Below are 21,522 nucleotides of genomic sequence, written 5' to 3' on the forward strand. Positions count from 1 at the left end.
ACGGAGCAAAATTCGATAAGGAAAATTTTTGTGAAGAAAACAAAGAAAATACGGGGCGTTTCTTATGTAGCTTATAACATGATGCAAGTTTATTACTCGTTCTGATAAACACCGAAAACGTGGCGTATCCTGTCATGTATATTAGCGTCGATCTTTATTTGCTCCTGCAACTGTGACGCGCATGCAAGGTTAATCATAGATAAATACAACGGCTTAAGCTATGAGTAAATACTCATGATATGCAATTTAACAAAAAAAATTATAATTTTACTATGAAGCAACTTGCAAGTCCGCCGCCACCAGGAAAGTGCGCTTGACTTTCCATACGAGTCAGATTTCTGACTTGGCATTGAAAACTAGGGCTATCTTATTGTTATAGTGTAAATAGTTCAGCTAAGCTGTTGAAATGGCCACTACTCAGCAACCAGAAAACAAAGTACAGTAATTTTTTTACAATATCTACAGAACGTTTAAGTTTCTTATTACAAACTTTGCCCACATTTAGAAAGACCATGAATTATGGTCGCTTTGCAAGAAATCGGCTCACGAGCCTGTCAATTTGAACCGGGTGGCAAGTCTGCTTCGTGGTGGCGCAGATGTAAACAGCCGTAGCAATGGATGGACTATTCTTCTTTGGGTGTGCTGGAAGAACCAAAACGATTCGTTGGCCAAACTGATCCGTCTTTTGCTGGTACATGGAGCCAATGCAAACGATACCGACGCCAATGGCAACAGAGCTTTGCATATTCTGTGCCGTTTCAATCAGACACCTAGTTTGATTCGTTCGATCAAGGCATTGACTGATAGCAAAGTGGATTTGAACGTAACCGATCGCAGACGCTGGAGCGTGTTGCATTACCTAGCACGATTCAATCAGTCAAAAGAACTATTGCCCATCATGGAATTACTTCTAGAAAATGGAGTGAACGTCCAAGCCACCGACTTGGAAGGTTGGAATGTGCTTCACTATCTGGCTCGATTCTATCAGGGCACCGATCTCATTCAATTTTTTCACCTGATGATTCGTCACAAGATCAACTTGGAATCCAGAGATTTAGAAGGTTGGAACGTCCTTCATATTCTGTGCCGCTATTACAGTCAACGGGGCAAATTGCTGCCTATTTTCCAGTTACTCGTCGAGAATGGTGTTGACATCCATTGCCAAACTTACAAAAAACTCCACGCATTAGAACTAATGCTTTTCAATCCTTGCGGAGATTTCCATTCGACGTGTACATGGATGATGTCCCATCACCGTTCCGACTGGCAAAGTTTAGTGTGGAACGATGAATCCGTGTTGAACATGGCCAAACTCGGATGTCAGGAATGGACGTACTATTTTAGTGAAAAAAGTGTTTATCAGTGCCACTGCGACAAGGGCAAATCAGCTGCGGATTACCTGAATGAAGTGGGTTACAATTCAACAACGCTGTGCCCCCAGTGTCAGCCAACATGGCAGTTTGACAAATTCTTTGTTTACAACCAAAATGAATCCGAAACCATCAGCAAACCAATCCGACGAGTGAAATTCACAAAATTCGTACCATCCATCCAGGAGAAACTCATTCCTCTTCGATCGTGCTCGATAGTATCGTCAGAACACGACCTGAAACCAGTTCCTGAACCAGATAATTGGCGATGGATGGCCGGTGCTTGGCAAAAAGATAAACTCAGTTTGGACGAAGTGGAATTTTACTTGAGCGAACATTCTCACTGGCAGTGCCTTCATTCGTGCCGTTGGTGCATCATCTTTCGACACGTTCGGAAATATTTGAATAGTCTGATAGATACCATACGGGAGCTAGACGACCGTTTCGAAAGTGAACCACTGATCGAATACGGCAGTTGGGCTGAACGAAGTGATATCCTTGCGGCCAGTGAATTCGATTTCGGCATCCCGTTGAAACATTTCTCAGCATTAGCACAAGAATCAGGTAGCAGTGCAGATGTCGCTGTCGTTTTTGCTAAAGAAGATGCAGAAGTCGATGCCTTTTACACCGACTACGGTATCAGCTCGGGCCGTCTATTGTTCTATTACAAATCGCTTATCGAAGAAGCTAGCAGTCGAATATGGAACGTCCGGTTTTTCCATCCAGTCGTTTCTCTTTCTGAGACATGCGTGACATTGACGTTTATCTATCGTGGACGACGAGATAAGCCGCTGAAAATCAGTATCGATTTGAGTTTGGTTGTTACTTTGACTGGTTTGCCCGGTGGTCCCTTTCAAGACACTGGAGCACCTCATTTACCCGACGTGTTGTGCAAATTAAATGCTCGGCAGAACGAAGTATGGGAACGACATTTGGTCCCGTACAGACGCAATGAACGAGGTCGATGGAAAGTGTCGCATTTCGTGTTAGAACGTGACGTCTTCCTCCATCAGTCGTGTTTTCCGGATGTCTCTCAAGTGCTCCGCCTCCTTAAATTCTTCGTTCTGATGGCTAACCATCGGAAGAATCCTCATCGAGATGGTGCGGAACATACCATCCAACGAAAGACAAGCCCATCATCTTACGCCCTAAAAACCTGTTTGTTTCATTACATGAAAAGCTGTCGCCCACCTTGGGATCCGGCTGATAGAATACACCACTGCATCGGCGTGCTTCGGGCGTATTTAGCGCAGGGCACTCAAATCAAGTCTTTCTTTGCCAAAAACGTAGCAGCGTGTGATGTCAGTCACGACAGCAGGTTAATAGTCAAGGAAATCTTGACCAAGTTGGATATCATGAAGAAACAGCAAGGCTACAGTCTTTCTTTCGATCATGACGTTTCACTGTGATTTGTTCGAAAAATAAAAGGCATGGTTTAATTATTTAAATAAAGTGTGCTGTGTGATACTATTACGACTATGGGGATTGCTTGATTTGAAATCATTTTCAAAAGAGTTAAATGCAAAAGCTGCTTATACATATTTTGCCAATCTACTTTGAGAATGACCGGAAAATCCCAGAATGATCATCATGTTTACTAGGCCGTTCTTCTTCCTAGATATATATCTCTCCGACCAAGATAAAAAAAAAAAAAAAAAAAGAGTAAATGCAGTTAAAATTTACGCGCTTACTTTCATAAGAGTATATTGTTGTATGATACAAGCACGACAAATTTATGCTGTATTTATCAGGGAAGTGTAAGAAATCGTGGGCAGTATGAACATACGTACAATTGAATGCTGAAATTGGAATGCTTACAGAACACCAGCAGCCTTCAAGTCAGCGAGCATCTTTACGACGTGTTCGGGCATGGGGGGAGGAGTTGGCAAATGGTCACCGGTGGCTTGGAATCCGTTCTCATCAGCGGTCCAGTTGACAGTGATAACAACGCCATCGGGGGAGGTGTAGGAGTAGGATCCCTTGGAGACGGTACCGATATCCTCTGGTTTAGGTCCAACTTGTTTCTGGCTGCCGCTTTCGGAGACCTTGGTGCCATCGGCGCTCTCAAAACTGTGAGGTATAAATTTGACCATTGAGTTGTGTCTATCGAACTTGGCATTGAAGGTCTACTTACTTGAAGGAGTAACTGCCATCGGCGTTCATTTCGCTGTTGGATGACACAATTTCGATGGGCTTCTTATCTCCTTGAGGTGCAGCAAGTGCCACGGCCAAGAAAGCAAGAGCAATGATCTGTCATTGCAAAAATTAAAACGCAAATATTGCGTTAAATTAAAATCAAAATTAAATTGCAAATAACATAGAAGTCAAAATTTTAACTGTAAGAAAACTGAAATGCAACTTACGAATTTCATTTTTTAAGGTATTGGAACGTTCTGCTGCTTAACTGGAGACAGTGAAGAGAAGAGAGTGAAGATGATTCCAACTCGAACCATCTTTTATATTTTACAAAGCCACACGTGTGAAAGGGGTTGCGAGACCTCCACTGCATACATTCTCTTCTTTAGTTAGAGGCGTCGCATCGTATGGAGATGAGCGAAAGGAGAAATTGGTGGCCAGCAACAGCAATATCTTCCTCAAGCAGGAATCTTATTTTAGGCCATGAAGATGGGAAGACGCTGTTTATTGTAATTGCAAATTCTACGACTTTTCAGGGTCGACTTGTACTTTTACTCTTTTCAAATTATCGTCAGCTGCCAGTGGAGAACAGCAATAAACAATGCACGTCTATAGCGTCGTAATAGCAATTCCTGGAAGACTCAATACACTACGTGTCAAAAGCAATGTCCATATATGGCAAGAATTCAGCCAATACAAACAGGTCAAGCAAAAATGAAAATCAAAGGTGGTTGAAATCTGCGTACGTCGTTTTCTAACACTAAAAGGCCATGTCCAAATTGTTTTATACGTGGTCTAGCCTACTAATAACTTCAAGCGAAATTTCCATACGCTGTGAATCGCAATAAACTGGGTTACAATAAAATTCACTTTCGCTCAAAAATTTCTACATGATCCAGCCATCTATTCTTTAGTTCTTTTCCAATAGTTAAAATCAAGTTACGCTGCAAAATTCTTATCACTGGGAGTTGGTCCGTACTAGCCCATCTATCACGGCCAGTGTAAGGAACAAAAAAAATTCACGAAAAAATTTGCCTTACTTTCTGACGAGTTAATGAGGTTTCATTCTATGTCATTTGATCAAGCCGTTGTTTGAAAAATCACCGACAATTTTCTTGGACTTGAAAAAATAATATGCCAAGTGAAAGGGTCGTGGCATTGAATCAAATGATAATTCAAACTAGGTTATTCTACTTTTTAAAAAGCGCTCGCTATGTCTCTAATAAGTCGAACAAGTTTTGTTCTCCCGTCCACCACAATAAACTATACAGTATGCCCTTACTTTACCTATATACTACAAACCTAGGCGGTGGATTAGAATCGATAACATTCTTATCTGGCAATACCAATAATGGATACCCTTTCTCTATCGAGAATTTTATTAGAATTTACGGTCAAGAGAATTGATTTCTATTTTCTGAAAAACAATGTGAAGACATTATTCGGAGTGTCAAGAATAAGTTAAAAGACAAACATTTTGAAACAGCTCTCCCCAAAAACTACCTGTGCATGTATGATTTGCAACAGCTTGTACGTTGTCTAGTAATTAATAAAAATGAGAAGCATAAAAATGATATTGGTCAGTTTTAGTCCAACGTAAACGAGTTTGAGATCAATAAAAAAATGAAAGGGAAAGCTATGATATACAGCGTCTATAGCATAGTGTCTGAAGGCAACAGTGGCATGAGGCTTATGGCCTATAGGAAATACCATGGGTGGTTATCTGCAAATCTCATCAACGTATAGTCATGGAGAATGTTTGAATTCCTACGCGAAAGTATCTCAAATTCAGGTGTGTATATGAAAACTAGAACACGTGTTGTTGGTTCCAATTTAGTATAAATAAAAAGTTGACCAAGGCAAAAGGTATCAGTTGCTTACAGCTAACCGAACGATCCAAACATGAAACTCGTAAGTTACACTGCATGCAATTCTCAATATAGTATCTTTTACTATCAAGTTTTGGAAGTTGTATTACACATGGTTGCTTATGTTTTTATCAAAATTGTTTTCTACTCAACTTGATTTCGTACAGTTCATCATCGCCGTCCTCATCGCTGCTGCCGCCGCGGCTCCATCCAGCTACAAGCCGTACGAAAAGACGTACGAGAAGGACTACAAATACCCCGAAATCACCGTCACCGGCCAGTCTGACGAGCGTAACGTTGATGGCAGTGGAAAATGGAAGTATGTTTTTACATTTTCACTTACAGCTCTCTCTGTTGCCATTCATACCTCCGCTAAATGCTAAAAGAAATCGCGTAATTTGCATGATGTCATAGCTACGCCCAGTCTGACTACACCACCCGTGAGGAAGCTCAGGAGCAGAAGAAATTCACCGTCACTACCGTCGATGACTACGGCAAGGAATACACCGCTGAAGTCTTTGGCAACACCAACAAGGGATCTTCTTACTGGGTTTCCCCTGAAGGCGAGAAATTCACTTTGACCTGGGCCGCTGATAACGCTGGATTCCAACCCAAAGGTGACCACTTGCCCGTTGCTCCCGTCCATGTTTACGAACTCCCAGTTGCCCCTGTCCATGAATACGTTCTCCCCGTCGCTCCCGTCCACGAATACGAACTCCCCGTTGCCCCAGTCCACATTCCCTTCAACGGAAAGGGCTTCAAGATCTATTAAACCATAGCTTTTTAATTGAAGACAATAAATTATTTCCATGTATTCTACGCTATGTATTTATGGAATGCGTTGTTGTAAATAAACACGAAGTATGCCTTATATAACTTATTTTTTTTTGTACATTAAAAGAAACAATCAGAGACAAAGTACTTCATTCTCAACGTGCCAAATTCCACATGATAAATGTGAGACGATTTAAAAAACATGTAAAATCACGCGGGGCGGTAACCTGATACAAAAAATATGTGCAACACGTTCAACTGTTACTAGAAAAGAAAAATTCAAAATGACAAATGGGAATGATACTATAATAGATTGCACCAAAAATATGAAAAACAAGTTAATGGAAAGCCCAAACTTAGGCATTGCGCAATAAAGTAATTTCTCAAATCACAATAAAAATTGGTATGGTAATAACCTTGCAATGGCTAGTAATGAATTGAATAATGGTTTTCGTAACAACATAGCATTGCGGCAGGGACGGATATTCTCATGCTATTACACATACAGTTGATGATAGTAAAACTTCCCCGATAAGAATTAATGCATGAGCCAATACGTAGCCGATTGGCCCCTCCGAAGTCAAATCGTGCGAGGAAACTTGACAAGTCCATTTCTGTACATGGTCGACTTTCTGAATTTAAAACTAATTTTGCGTGAATGACTAAAGAAAGCCTTAGAAAATTTTAACTGGAAAAAAAAAATAAACAAGCCTTGTTGGGCTATCACCTAATGGGAAAATCAAGAAACTACGTTTCGACTCACGATATGCATAACGCTTTAGCGAGACTGGCCTGACAAAGAGAAGGGTTTATTCGGACCTCGTCGAACGGATCTATATCTTGTGATTTGTTGAGAACAATTGGGTCAGCCGATTGAGTAGATTTTGCCCTTCACTGGACTATATAAGCATCCGCTGAACACATCAAAAGCATCAGTTATTCTGCAAACTAACCAAATTCAACATGAAGCTGGTAAGGAGTAACATTGTTAGCTCCTGCTTAACTGCAGTTTACATTTCAAACTGATCTACTATATTTAAACTTAATAATTTTCCAATAGTTTGTTATCGCTGCTGTCTTGGCCATTGCTGCCGCCGCTCCGTCCAGCTACAAACCGTACGAAAAGACGTACGAGAAGGACTACAAATACCCGGAGATCACCGTCACCGGCCAATCCGATGAGCGTAACGTTGATGGCAGCGGAAAGTGGAAGTATGTTTTTACGTTTTCACTTACAGCTCTCTCTGTTGCTGCTCATACCTCTGTTAAATGCTAAAAGAAACCTCGTAATTTGTATGATGTCATAGCTACGCCCAGTCTGACTACACCACCCGTGAGGAAGCCCAGGAGCAGAAGAAATTCACCGTCACTACCGTCGATGACTACGGCAAGGAATACACCGCGGAAGTCTTTGGCAACACCAACAAGGGATCTTCTTACTGGGTTTCCCCTGAAGGCGAGAAATTCACTTTGACCTGGGCCGCTGATAACGCTGGATTCCAACCCAAAGGTGACCACTTGCCCGTTGCTCCCGTCCATGTTTACGAACTCCCAGTTGCCCCTGTCCACGAATACGTTCTCCCCGTCGCCCCCGTCCACGAATACGAACTCCCCGTTGCCCCAGTTCACATTCCTTTCAACGGAAAGGGCTTCAAGATCTATTAAAATGTAATTCTTGGTTGACGACAGAAATTATTTCAATGTATCCCCTGCTATATTTATGGAATGAAAGTTTTATCATTTTAAAAACATGTTAATTCAGTCGTTTAATATTGTATACCATGGATTGAATATGTTGGTGTAAATATAGAACAGATTATCTGACTACAACGAATAGTCTAATGACGTTAATATAACTGAATCAATGAGAATGAATGTCAGAAAAAACATAGTTAGGTTAGCTACAATGTGAAGCTAATTACGACAACGAACAGTATTCAATCTACTTGATTTGCCTCAAATTTTCTATTGGCTTTTAAACTAATTTGAAAAACGAATTTTTAAAAAGACACACTTGATATTCTAGGCCGTCAGTTGTTTTGAAGGAAGCAACTAACGACACTATAATAATAACCCCAGATAAGCAGTCATGAAACGTTTTATGAATACAAATTAATTTTTATTTCTCAATCGCGTACAAGGGAATTGGTATATGATACAAGCGCAACTAGCTGATGTTGTGTGTTTGCTTGAAGAAGACTTTTTTGGCGTTATGTACATACGAAGCGAAACTCTAGATGAATTGCTTACAGAACACCGGCAGCCTTCAAGTCAGCGAGCATCTTTACGACGTGCTCGGGCATGGGAGGAGGAGTTGGCAAATGGTCACCGGTGGCTTGGAATCCATTCTCATCAGCGGTCCAGTTGACAGTGATAACAACGCCATCGGGGGAGGTGTAGGAGTAGGATCCCTTGGAGACGGTACCGATATCCTCTGGTTTAGGTCCAACTTGTTTCTGGCTGCCGCTTTCGGAGACCTTGGTGCCATCGGCGCTCTCAAAACTGTGAGGTATAAATTTGGCCATTGAGTTGTGTCTATCGAACTTGGCATTGAAGGTCTACTTACTTGAAGGAGTAACTGCCATCGGCGTTCATTTCGCTGTTGGATGACACAATTTCGATGGGCTTCTTATCTCCTTGAGGTGCAGCAAGTGCCACGGCCAAGAAAGCAAGAGCAATGATCTGTCCGTGCAGCGAAAGAAAATAATTGTTAGTATACGATAGAATCAATTTAAATATTTACTTAAATACAAGTAACACTTACGAATTTCATTTTACTAGTTGGGATTGTTGTGCTGCTCTTCTGAATACAGTTGAGAGAAGTGTGAAGATGATTCCAAGAATGGCCATCTTTTATACACGCACGCAGGCCGCCGATGAAAGTGAATCGTATAGTAGGTGACCTTTATTCCTCGTGTAACATTCTCTTCTTCAGCTGGAGGCGTCGTCCTATTATATAGAAATGAGAGAAAGGAGAAACTACCAGACACTAGCAGCAATTCTTCCTCATAAAGAACCTGATTGAGGTAGAAAAGGCGGTCTCTATGGCTAAGAGAAGAGTACATCAATTGTAAACGGCACGATCGTCAGGGTCGTCTGGTACTTTTACTCTTTCTTCATAGCTCATCAGCTCCCGCCTTTACTGATAGATGCGCGTGCACAGCGTTATCTGCTATTCGGTACGAAGCGCGTACAGCAACAGCGTACTGAGTGCATCCGGCAGGCATACACGACGAAGGTCACCGATTTCCTCGAAATCGTGATGTCATCTCAGTTGAAGGGATGCTACATTACAACCATCAGGTTAAAGTAATCTTTACGGAATGCAAGAAGATTTAAACTAATGTGCTCTGTTGAAAACGAGCGCGCAAAGATCGGTCCGAGATAAGTCTACATTATTGAAGTGTTCATTATAATGGCGAAATGTTATAATGCGTTTGGCAGATTTTGCGATTTTTGACACTCTCACAAATGAAAACTTTCTAGTGTTATTTTTCACCTGGATGGTACCTGAATAGTCACAACAGTATTGTGCTGTTATTTTAGAAATTCTTCGCCCTTAAAAAGAAACCTGTAGGTAGGTTGCGTAGCCCGCATAGATGTATGCATTGCATAGTGCACAGTATGAAAAAGTTTTCCAAATTGAGCCGAGCCCATCTCTTTGTATTTTTCCTTATTAAGGGAAGAAGGAAGGTCGGCAAATTAGACAACACATTTGCGCCGCTTTGCTAACGAGTGTTAGTCTGTTAGTAAACTATCAACAGAGTGGACAACTTGCAAGCAAAACTTTGCGATTTTTTCTAGGAATATTATTAGTTTTTAGAAAACTGTCTATGCTTTCATACAAACATAGGTTAATTACAATGCGTGGCAACGAATCATAGCGGTGATAACATCGCAAAACTTGGACACCAGCACCGGCACCTCCCATCCAGGTACTAATATAGTTATAACCTATTCTGAACCGACTAGAGAACTTTCTTTTCTGGAAAGCGTAGCTGACCTGTTTCTTGTTTTCCATAGCGCATTATTTTGACTCGCTAGAATTCAAGAAACTTTCGTTTTCATTTCGTAGTAGCGCTGATCTGGCAACGACCTAAAAACAGCTGATCGAACATGTAAACAAGAGACAAGTCGAAAAAGCAGGTATTTTTAGCATCGTATTGTCCATCTCCATAAGAGTAGGCATAAAGAGAAAGCTTCTTTGTTGTGGTTTTTCTGTCGATAATAAAATTAGGAGTTGTCAATTCAAAATGGATATAATTTCCTTTCCAAACGAAGTGTTATGTCAGATATTGGCATACAATAATATCGAAATCTCTGATTTGCATCACCTGATGCTTACATGTCATCGTTTCCACAACCTCATACGAAATTCGAATGAAATATGGCGACAGAAGTTCATGATAAGGTAAGAAGACAAATGATTTTTCATTTTTATCATGTTTTGTTTTGTTAGTTTATTCAGTGTGATCCATGTTTTGACAGGTGGCCAAGGTTACACAATGAATTAAGAAATACTGAAAATGAAATGCCATGGCCGGAGATGGTAGCTCTACGACTAAAAGTGGTTAAATATGTAGAAAAGGCTCTTGAGAACTTCTCAGCTGTTTCTTATCCAATAGGCCAGCCACCTATTAAATTGATGGATAAGCTCATTTTGGGAGACTCCTCTTTTGTTTTGTCAGCCCAGTTTGTTGAAGATGAGCTTCGGGAGCTCATTTATCATCATACGCACATGCTGTGAGTGTCTGGACATTGAACATCAGTAGTCATGCGTAGTCTTTACATACAAATAAAGTACTTTTCCCGTTTAGGAATGAAAATTTGACATCCAGATTCTATGCCAATCAAGCACTTGGATATGTAAGGAGATGCAGAATACAAACTATGTGGCAAAATTTTAAGGCAAAACCAGAATCTGAAAAATCCTTATTGGAAGGAGCTATGCTGATTTCCCAATGGGGTCAGATAGATCAAGAACATTTAACCAGTTTAAGCGAAGTTGAAACAATTCTAGAGAGTATTGCACAGAGAGTGAGGCAGCTTGCTGATATGAAGAGAGATGCTATAGATGCAAAGACAGCTATCGACGATCCGAGAACTGTCAGAAAAATCTTGAATTGCCTAAACCAAGTACTGTATGATGAAATGGGTTTTCAAGGCAACAAGGAAGATTACTATGCACACGATAATTCCTATATCGATAAGGTAAGCTACTAAATGTCTTACTTTTTCTTCGAACCACATTTAAACCCTGCTTCTGGATTCAATGAAGGTTCTTCAAACAAGAAGAGGCATACCCATAACATTGTGCATCATCTACCACGAAGTTGCAAAACGATTAGGAATCCAATGCGAACCCGTTTCGTTCCCTCAACATTTTCTACTTAGATGGCGGGAATACCCTCAGTAAGGAATAATAATCTAACGCAGATATCAATTTATGACTGACAAAGTATCTTTTCTTTTAAAGTCGTGAAGCTGCTGATAGTTACACTTTCATCGATGCTTTTAATAATGGCGCGTCGCATCAGCCTCGTTCCTGTCCGGCTTTAATTGGCCAGCCACGACCAAACATTCACCGTGAAGCCTACTCAGCCGTTCCAGCCGAACAAGTTTTCCAGCGAATGGTGAACAATTTGATCCAATGCTCTAGGGTGCACGATGACAGGCCAGATAGCCGACGTGACGACCAAAGGTTACGAAACCAATTGCACTTCTCACGATTGGCATGCGTCATTTCGCCCGGCCAAACTCCCTCTGTCGTAGCTTACGCTGAGTTATGCGCCTTTCTTGAGTTCAGCTTGAAGAAGCTATCCAGCTCCTTCTGGTAATTGGGCGCTAGTCTTCGAGAGATTGAAACTTTGAAATACTATGCAAACTTGACTACGATTTTTGCCTGCTTGACAGTCAGATGAGTTTTCTGATGAATGGACTAGAGTGGATTTCGAACCTGGTCATTGGGAACGTGTCCGTCAAATCACTTATACTAAATGTGCCAGGAAACTGAGTGAGCAACAATCTCAAACAAAGAATGTTAGAAATTCTCTTTGCTGTTTTATCAAAAATGTTTGTCTTTATATTTTTCATTGTTTTTCTTTCCACCAGACAGCTGCCTGTCATCGGCCATCATCTATGAGATACGCTGTCGGCCTCGTCATGAGATACAGTGTTGGCGAAGAATTATTGCGCCATACGTACACTTGCGTTATTGTGTCTTGGGATGCCAAATGCCAAGCGTCTGATGAATGGATAAGTCGAATGACGCGGAATTTAATTCGTGGCCGAGATCAGCCGTTTTATTACGTTTTGACTGAGGATGGTAATGCAGGATATGTAGCAGAAGGTACACGTTGGTTGCTTATTCATGACTAAATGCTCATCTAAATCAATTTACCATCTTGAAGATCATTTGGAGCTCCATCCTGGAGGCGCTGTCATCAACCATGCAGATGTCGGCCTGCACTTTGAATATTTTGACGGTCGTCGATATATCCCCAACGCCGCGAAACGGGCTGAGTATCCAGAAGATGAGGTAGTTGCACTTTCATTGATCGAACAATGATCCGGCACCGGGTGCGTTGTGCTTATTATTACATTGGCTTTCAAGTTTTACAGACATTTATCGTGTGTTGTCAATCTTTATAGGTAAAGAAAGTTTATTGAAATTCTTTTGAGGCATTAATGGGTGAATGCATGTCTTCCGGTTGAAGTATTTCTAAGCCACACTCCTTTATCGTGTCTTGTGTCTGATGATTTGCGTCGATTCCTACATCAACATTTTAGTGATCAAGGAGTGATGCAATAGTTTGACATAATGTTTACAATTCTTGTTTCCTTACCTATTGAATCGACTGTCTACTATAATCAAATTATCGTATAGCGTCTATAAGACGTAATGGAGTAATCCATTAATTAATCTTGTTTATCTTGCGGGTATGCTTAGCAAGATTCTCACCATTCACTTTAAGTGACTAAGTTAAACAAGATCAAATAAGTGAAATCATAAAGTTCCTTGATATTTAATGAAAGTTCGTAACGATACATTTGTGTTATGGCTTATTAGTTCTAGTTTGATTTGTCAAATTTACGCAACAAGCAAAAATTACTCAAAGTTTTCTCTGTATTCCAAAAGAAACCATGTTCTGGAATACATTTGTTTCCGTTTCGCGCATTCGTCGAATCAAAATAGTTCGATACACAATTAAAGGTACAAACAAACAAAAATCAGTAATTGTTTGATCTGATACTCTATGTGAGAGACAAAAAGCGAAGCTCTTTCAGTTACGTTCTTATTAAGGCAGAATCAGACCATCCAGTACGATGCCATTACTTAAAACTAGTGGCCACGTCATCAATCTTATGCCATTTCCTTGGCTGAACACTTTCATGGTTCGTGCAATCCAACTCGGAATTTTTCATGAACGACCTTGATTCAGACAGTGAAACTAGATTACCTTTAGGCATTCTCAGTTTTTTCGTCCTAATTCAACTACGGTTTTAATTTCAGAGTGTGTTTCACGTACTTTGCTTCAATCGGCTGCCTATTTAATGGTTGCAAAAGTTTTCGAAGCGTTTTTGCACGTGCCGTGTATTATTTAGTGATTTAGTCTGAGGGAGAGTTGATGTGTTGTAGTATCTAGCGCTGACCGCTAGATGCCGTGCCACCTAGAGTGGCATATCCCCGCTATGCAGAGCCCCAATACAGCAGTCTTAAACACACACTTGTCGCTATAACATGGTGTCAGAAGTGTGCTCTCACAACTCGACGGTATTGAGTCGTAACCGCGTGGTCTGTGAGTATTGAGCTGCATCCTTCTTTATCGAACGCATCCTAAGTGTTGTTGAGCTGCATCCGTCTCTGTCTTGTGCATCTTGTTGTCTTGCACCGTTTCATTGAAATGTCGTCTTCGTTGAGAGCTCCAGAACCTTTTTCTTTTGGGGCCAGTGATTTGGCGGCCCAGTGGGGTATTTGGCGTAGACAATTTTCGTGGTACTTGGTGGCTACAAATGCCAGCGCTAACGTGGATGAAGAGCAGATGGTAGGCGTCCTCATCACTCTTCTTGGCAGTGAAGGCCTCAAAATTTATGATACTTTTGTGTTCACTCCAGCCACTGATGCCATTAAAATTACCCCAGTGTTGGACAAGTTCACTGCCCATTTTGAGCCCCGACGTAGTGAGGTTTTTGAACGTTTTAAATTCCTGCGTCGTCATCAACTCGCTGGTGAAACTTTTGATTCGTGGTTAATTGATCTCCGCGGTTTAGTAAAGTCGTGTGGCTATGGAACTGGTGTTGATTCGGTCTTACGAGACCAGATAGTGCTCCGGTGTGGCTGATCCTTTAGTCCGTGAAAAACTACTGTTTGAAAAAGATTTATTACTCAACACTGCGTGTGACATTGTGCGTGCGTGTGAGTCATCTAAGGCCCAGCTCAGCCAAATCAACACATCGTCGACAGCAGAAGCCGCTCACGCCATTCAGAGTCGACCAGGTAGCCGGAAGTATGAGAAAAACCGGAATCATCATTCAGAGCTCAGAATGAGCAGCAACCGTCAACGAGTCAACGCTCATCCCAGTCGACAGGTTCAATAGATGGCCAGCAGTATTCCAAATGCAACAGTTGCGGTCGTCGGCACAGAAAAAATCAGTGCCGTGTTGCTAATGTTACGTGTTTTAATTGCGGTGTCGTCGGCCATGTATCAAGTTGCTGTCCTGATCCGCCAAAAACCCCGCCAGACGTCATCACGTCAAGCACCAAGCCCCGCGGCCAAAGTTCATGCTGTGGAGGAGGAGACGTACTGGATTGGTGATGTCGATCGTGGCGGTACGGTAATGGCCCTCCCGCGGTCAGTTGAAGAAAGTTACTACGTCTCTCATGCCATAACGTCGTCTGGTAATGATTCTGAGTGGCGCCAAGAAGTGACGGTAGATGGCGTTAAAGTTGACTTCAAGCTTGATTCGGGCGCTACGTGCAACATTCTGCCGTATGAGTCGTTTGCTCAGCTGCCCAAAAACACGCCGTTGTCTTCGCCCTGGGCCCATTGTTCGCAGCTATCGTTCACAGGATGGCCTCTTGCGAGTGCTAGGATTGCACACAGCCAAAGTGGTTCACAAAGGTGCTTTGTTTGTTATCGACTTTGTCGTGGTTGATGAACCTGGCCAGCCACCCCTTCTAGGACTCCCGTCTTGCGACAAACTAAACTTGATTCGGCGAGTCGATGCTGTTCAGTCGCCAGTTGAAGCTCCACTGCCACCAATCGTCGTGGAATTCATGGACGTCTTCACGGGATTAGGTAAATTACCTGTAGAACACGACATTAGGTTGCTGTCAGGTACTAATCGCGTGGATCCTGTTGTGTGTGCAGCCAGTCGACTTCCATACCGGCTGGAGGGTCGCGTTTTTAAGAAATTGGACGAAATGGTCAACGAAAAGATCCTCACCCCCGTGCAAGAGCCAACTGAGTGGGTCAGCCGCATGATGGTGGTGGGAAAACCAGACGGTGATGTCCGTATTTGTCTGGACCCATTTGAACTAAACAAAGCGATCCAACGTCAACATTTTGCCGTCCCCACCATTGAACAGCTGTTCAGCAAGCTGGGTAAGGCTCGATATTTTTGCAGCCTTGATGCTGCGTCTGGTTTCTATCAGATTCCTTTGTCTGATGCAGCATCCTATCTGTGCACAATGGCCACTCCGAAAGGCCGTTATCGATTCCTCCGGCTGCCGTTTGGGTTGAAGTCAGCCCTGAAATTTATCTCCAAGTGATGAACGACTTGTTTGGAGACCTGCCCGGTGTACTAATATACTTTGACGATTTCCTTGTAACGGGTGAAACGGAGGAGGAACTTCTCACCAGCCTTCGTCAAGTATTTATACGTTGCCGTCTCCATGACTTGAAGCTTCAGTTAAAGAAGTGCAAATTCTTCCTCCAGGAGCTCCCATGGCTAGGCCATGTCATTGGCCAAGGAACCTTAAAGCCGGACCCTCTTAAAATTTCCAGCAATTGTGGAAATGCCTGATCCCAACTTGTCCGGCAGATCTCATCCGTCTCCTGGGCATGGTGACATACCTGGACAAGTTCTGCCAAAATCTCGCGGGTCTGACAAGACCCTTACGTGACTTACTCCAAAGCAGACGCAGCGTGGGTGTGGGAGGAACCCCAAAAGATGGCCTCAGTCAGCTGAAAAGTGCCTTGTCGTCTCTTCCAGTGCTAAGATTGTTTGACCACTCGCTGCCCTTGGTCGTGTCAGTTGATGCGTCTCCCGTCGGAATCGGTGCAGTGTTACTTCAAAATAACCAACCGATCGCGTACTCGTCAACGTCATTAACCGTTACTCAAAAGCGGTATTTTCAGATTGAAAAGGAGCTGTTGGCGGTCCAGTTTGGGCTCATGCGCTTCCGGCAGTACGTCTATGGCCAAATGGTGGTGGTTGAAACCGATCACAAGCCGTTGGTTGGCCTCCTGGACAAGCCCATTGCTTCTTGTTCCCCGAGAATCCAGCGGATGCGTCTACAACTCCAAAGATTTGACTTCCAAGCTAGTCTACAAGCCGGGTAAAGAGCTGTTTATTGCCGACACGCTTAGTCGGGCTCCGTCGCCCCGCCTTTTTACTGATGACATCACTCAAGACTGTGAGGAGCAGGTTCACGCTGTCCTTGACCTGGTAATTCCTCATGACTCAACTCGCGTCAAGTTTGCTGCAGCAACGGCAGCAGATCCAACTCTCTGTCTCTAAAAGAAGTCCTTCTTCGTGGGTGGCCTGATCACAAGGCCCAGTGTCCGGTGGCCGTAAAACCGTTCTGGCCAGTACGCCACCACTTGTCTGAAGTTGGTGGTCTGCTACTCAATGGCAGCCGTTTAGTTGTCCCAGTCTCTCTGCGACAGGAGGTGTTAGCAGGCATTCATGACGGCCATTTCGGAGAAGTGAAGTGCGTTTTGAGAGCAAAGTCAGCCGTTTATTGGCCCGGGTGTGACGAGCAAATTCGTAATATGGTGGCCAGCTGCTCAACCTGCCAGGCTCATCGTCATCGCAATCCAGCCCCGCCACTCCGTCCGGTGCCTCTGCCGGCTCATGCGTTCCAGTGGGTGTCGGCTGATATTTTTCTTCATGATGGAGTTAACTACATCCTGGTGGTCGACGCCTATAGTAAGTGGCCAGCTTGCGTTCCGCTGCGCACGTTGTCGTCTTCGTCCGTCATCGCCGAGATGGAGAGAGAATGTTTAGCGACTCGGCGTTCCAGAAATGGTGTTGTCGGACAACGGCTCCCAGTTCGATTGCGCCGAGTTTCGGCATTTTGTGAAGGCCGTGCCATTCGGTCCGTTACGTCCAGCCCAACGTACGCACAGTCTAACGGGCTGGTGGAACGCCACATCCAAACAGTGAAAAAGACCCTCGTGAAATGTTTGCTGGTGGCGGCCTGTCCCTGTGGGAAGCCTTGGCGGCGATTAGGTCCACTCCAATATCAGCCAATCTCCCGTCACCGGCAGTGACTACAAGGTCGCAACCTTCGTGGCAGCTTGCCATTTTTGCAGAATCGGCTAATTCCGCAGTTTGTACCCGCAAAATTTGTTCACGGGCAGCTGCAACGTCGTCAAGCTACTGCTTGTTTTAATCATGGCGGCCGTCCAGATGTTCGGGTGTCGGCTCTCATTGTGGGTCAACGTGTCAGAGCGTTCATCTCGGGCAAATGGTTGCCAGGTGCCGTTGAAGCTGTTTGCAGCGAACCGGACTCCTATGTCGTTCGGTTGGCAGACGGGCGAGCATTTCGTCGGACGCGCCGTGACATCAATCTTGACAATTCACCATCGGCAGGATTGGCCGTTGGTCAACAGAGTGGCGGTGCTGTTGCAATCCCGTCTGCTGTTCGCGGTTATCACCCCCGCCCCTACTAGTCATCTGCTGCCGACCCTGTCTTGGTCTCCACCTGGTCCGCCGGCCCGCGCTGTGAATGGTCAAGTTGCCCGGCCATTTCCGGTAGCTCTGGGTCGACCGTCAATGGTGCCACAGCTTCCGCCAGTGGTTGTCATCCCAGCGCCCAGCCCGGCAACCCCAGCGAGGCCACGTGCGGCGTCCGTCTCGGCCGGCCAGCGTGCTGCTATCCAGCTGCCCTCTGCCCAGTCGCCCCTGACTGCGTCAATTCCGTTGGCCGCCGCACTCGTCGTCCTGGATCGACTCGCTCTTGTCGCCCTTACCTCAAGCCTTGTTAACTGTCTGTCTGAAGTTCAGTTTCCGCTGCGTTAACTGCTTCAACTGGGTGCAAATTGTGGCTGTTTTGCGCTACGTGCTGCTTGTTTGTTGGGTCGCTTGTTTAATTCGCCGTGTGTTTCTCGTTCCTACTAATTTTCTCTCCATGTTTCATTCGACTCATGGTTTGTTCCTCATAACGTTGTTCATGTCATAACGTAATCTAGTCTCATTGCTCGTTTCATTGTGTTTGTTGTCTTGTTTGGTATGTTAGTTCGTGTCATTCATTTATGCGTTTGTGTAATCAGTGTGCGAGGGGGAGATGTTGTGGTATCTAGCGCTGACCGCTAGATGCCGTTTTGCCACCTAGGAGTGGCATATCCCCCTATGCAGAGCCCCAATACAGCAGTCTTAAACACACACTTGTCCGCTATAACAGATGATGCCATAATGCCAGTTCTATAAAAGTGAAAATCATACTTATTTAGATAAGCCGACCTTTCACGGTTGTGGAAGGCACCGCGTTTCTCCGCAACGCATCTATGCAATGACTGCAGGCCATCCTCAAGGTCGCCTCTTTCACGGCGATCTCCTGCTCCAGGTCGAATTCCGATTGACGTGTCCGACGGTAGCGACGCTTGCGCCTTGATTGGCTTCAAGTCTTTCCCATCCGATACAAGACCCAAAAGAAAGTAAGTAGTTTTAAAATCATGGGTTTAAAATCACTCACCTGAATGCTTTGTTCCGGAGTCGACGTAACGAGTCCCGACAACATCCAATCCGGCGCTTCGCGAGGCAATCCTGGACGCCGTCGCTGTTATTGCATAAACTAGAAATGGCCAGTAATGACGAGCTGTAACACAATGGTTCCGTATGACCTACCGACAGAATTCGACGTTAGGACGGGCAGTTCCTCCATCTAACTGTTGATGTTAGCGCTACCGAGGAGTGTCTTAGCAGCGACGGTAGGCAATCCGGAATGCCCTTTCCGTCTCTTGATTTGCTGAGCAGATCGGCGCTGTGCTCGATTTCAGTGCTCCTGGTGCCTTCTTTGTCCGGTCAATGACGTCGGAAGAGTTGGTCTACTGGTTGCGTGCGAACGAGTGTCACGAATGATGTCCTGCATAACAGTTGCTCATGGCCGTCACCCGCAACCGTAAGGAAACGATGAACTTGCTCGGACGCTTCTTGCACGCTTTCCTGTAAAACTTCGTGCCATTCAGTCGGAGTTACTTGTCTGTTGGAATAAGAAAAAAACTCATTAACAAAAAATTCACGCGTAAAAAATGGAAGCATGAACCTGTTATCTTAGTCATGGTCTACATTAGATGATCGTTCGCACTCCAAATCCGTAACCGAGTGCTCTGCAAGGGAAATGCACCGTTGACTGACGACCCGAATGGACGACCTGACAGCAATCTCGTCGAAGACGAAACAAAATCTTGTAAAGTCATTGTTCCTTTACATATTCTTGCCTTCGTTTAAAATGACGTACCGTGGAGTACGGCCGTCGCCCACAACAGATCGGTCATCCGGCAAGCTGCAGTTGAATCAACTCGCTGGCTTCTTGGATCTGTCGGCTGGGGTCACGGGTCCAACTGGAAATTTAGCGCTTGCAAGAGTCTTATCTGTTCGTTCGCTTCGATGACTCGTCCTCCGGCACCCATCTCCTCCCTGGCGTAAAGTACGCAGCCCATCGTGAGAAGATTGAACTTCATCAAGACATCGATCAACATGAGAACGACGTTCCCGCAACTGCAGACATTGTTCGACAACAGCGATCGGGTCTGCGTGCATAACATGTCAGATAGCGCCATATATGCAGTTGAATCAATAAATTGTCCATTTTTAATTTTTTTAAAATCGTGCTGTACTTAGGGATAGAAGCTAAATCGCGTTATATAACAAGGACGTGACCTCCGCAGGCGTGGTGCATTCGTTGCAATTGCGATTGGTACTGTCGCAACAGAGCGTCTATCTCGAGCCAACTTCTGCTGTTTTGGATTCTAAATTGGTCGACCAGCACTGCAAATCTCTAATCCTTGTCGAGAATTGCTGACTAACCTGTCGTTTGTTTACTGGTTATATACACTGTAATAGAAGATTATCCAATTAGTTGACACCTACCTCACGACGACTTGCAGTAACGCGGGTACCGACATCATCACGAAGCCTTTGCTTTCGGCGTCAAGACGTTCAGCTGTCAGCCGCTCAACACTGGCTTTGACTCAACTGAAAGAGCCAAACATGTCAGTCAACCAAAACGTTTATCATAATAGACCTTGCGTAAGACGAATGGGTTATTTAAACCTTCGTTTGATTCCATAGTTTCCATTCAGTAGGTGTTGTATAAGCTCCGCCTTCACTCTGGTCCCCATTTCCGACCGTCGTTGTCTCGATGACATTGTGCGACAGCAGCTACATTGTTCAAGACTACCTCGACAAGCCTTTCACCCGCATTACCTGGGCAAACGCAAACGGCTAACTGACGTGGATTTCGAGCAGTCGGGCATCGAATACGTCTGAACGATAACCCTCCTGTGGCAGCTATATGAAACCGTGTTTTGTCATGCCACTAATTGCAGCGTCAAGGTAACCCCCAAATGCTTACAGGATTGGCATAACCATACGCCGAAATGAAATCCGAAGGGTGGAAAGGGAAGGAAGGCCCGCTTGCCACGGATGGATTTCCCACACCGAAAAATTGACCTTATGTAAAGCCTTGCATTGTTTTTGTGTTCACCCCGCCTCCTATAGAAGACGAGACGAACAACCAGTTATACTGCCCTTAGGCCTGTAAGCATAATAGTGTCGTTATTGCGTATGGTCAATCATCCATCATCTCACGCAAATAAAGACAGCAGCCCAGCTAGTCACATCAAGTCAGCCGAATAAACAGACACGAAGAAAACAAAACAAAAAGGTAGAGACAACAAACAGTACTGTAAAGGACCAACTAACTTGAATGGAAGAAGAGAAAATAAAAACAAAAGAACAATACAGGTAAAGTGCATCGAGTGTGTACTATACGGTCCGTTTTTCATCAGATTCGCAGCGTGAGTCACGCCATCATTTTGACCAATCCATCAGCAGTGGTCGAGCTTGTGCCGCGCATTGCCATGAGTCCCACAAGTTCTTCTAGAAAGTTCTTTGTTTCAGAGCAATACGTAACGAAGTACAAC

General features: G+C 44.1%; 6 protein-coding genes and 1 pseudogene across 6 annotated transcripts; 4 read left to right on the top strand and 3 right to left on the bottom strand.

Moving 5' to 3' along the window:
• The first annotated feature begins 303 nt into the window (after positions 1–303).
• Positions 304–2,840, top strand: LOC116915823. The gene is made up of 2 exons (XM_032920955.2): positions 304–436; positions 506–2,840. The coding sequence occupies exons 1-2, from the start codon at positions 407–409 to the stop codon at positions 2,777–2,779; spliced, it is 2,304 nt and encodes a 767-aa protein (XP_032776846.2). The 5' UTR covers positions 304–406; the 3' UTR covers positions 2,780–2,840.
• Positions 2,841–3,057: 217 nt separating this feature from the next.
• LOC116915832 (endocuticle structural glycoprotein SgAbd-3) lies at positions 3,058–3,875 on the bottom strand. Its single transcript, XM_032920965.2, has 3 exons — positions 3,734–3,875; positions 3,505–3,620; positions 3,058–3,440 (listed from the first exon to the last, which is right to left on the bottom strand). Exons 1-3 carry the CDS (start codon positions 3,740–3,742, stop codon positions 3,185–3,187), a joined length of 381 nt encoding a protein of 126 aa, XP_032776856.2. The 5' UTR covers positions 3,743–3,875; the 3' UTR covers positions 3,058–3,184.
• A 1,396-nt stretch (positions 3,876–5,271) lies between these two features.
• LOC123470209 (cuticle protein CP14.6-like) lies at positions 5,272–6,245 on the top strand. Its single transcript, XM_045170202.1, has 3 exons — positions 5,272–5,417; positions 5,542–5,693; positions 5,789–6,245. The coding sequence occupies exons 1-3, from the start codon at positions 5,409–5,411 to the stop codon at positions 6,144–6,146; spliced, it is 519 nt and encodes a 172-aa protein (XP_045026137.1). The 5' UTR covers positions 5,272–5,408; the 3' UTR covers positions 6,147–6,245.
• A 723-nt stretch (positions 6,246–6,968) lies between these two features.
• LOC116915826 (larval cuticle protein 65Ag1) lies at positions 6,969–7,978 on the top strand. The gene is made up of 3 exons (XM_032920960.2): positions 6,969–7,120; positions 7,209–7,360; positions 7,456–7,978. Exons 1-3 carry the CDS (start codon positions 7,112–7,114, stop codon positions 7,811–7,813), a joined length of 519 nt encoding a protein of 172 aa, XP_032776851.2. The 5' UTR covers positions 6,969–7,111; the 3' UTR covers positions 7,814–7,978.
• A 267-nt stretch (positions 7,979–8,245) lies between these two features.
• On the bottom strand, positions 8,246–9,064 carry LOC116915830 (endocuticle structural glycoprotein SgAbd-3). Its single transcript, XM_032920964.2, has 3 exons — positions 8,913–9,064; positions 8,715–8,830; positions 8,246–8,650 (listed from the first exon to the last, which is right to left on the bottom strand). Exons 1-3 carry the CDS (start codon positions 8,919–8,921, stop codon positions 8,395–8,397), a joined length of 381 nt encoding a protein of 126 aa, XP_032776855.1. The 5' UTR covers positions 8,922–9,064; the 3' UTR covers positions 8,246–8,394.
• A 1,095-nt stretch (positions 9,065–10,159) lies between these two features.
• LOC123470210 (F-box only protein 21-like) lies at positions 10,160–13,320 on the top strand. Its single transcript, XM_045170203.1, is given in 10 exon segments — positions 10,160–10,294; positions 10,386–10,559; positions 10,637–10,891; positions 10,966–11,359; positions 11,427–11,560; positions 11,625–11,944; positions 11,947–11,981; positions 12,062–12,187; positions 12,260–12,497; positions 12,559–13,320. Coding segments are annotated over 9 exon segments (1,818 nt in total). The 5' UTR covers positions 10,160–10,294; positions 10,386–10,401; the 3' UTR covers positions 12,717–13,320.
• Positions 13,321–18,824: 5,504 nt separating this feature from the next.
• LOC123469875 lies at positions 18,825–20,853 on the bottom strand (annotated as a pseudogene).
• Between the last annotated feature and the right edge of the window lie 669 nt (positions 20,854–21,522).

The sequence above is a fragment of the Daphnia magna genome, linkage group LG2 (genome assembly GCF_020631705.1).
Source record: "Daphnia magna isolate NIES linkage group LG2, ASM2063170v1.1, whole genome shotgun sequence".
In the NCBI taxonomy this organism is placed as follows: Eukaryota; Metazoa; Arthropoda; class Branchiopoda; order Diplostraca; family Daphniidae; genus Daphnia; species Daphnia magna.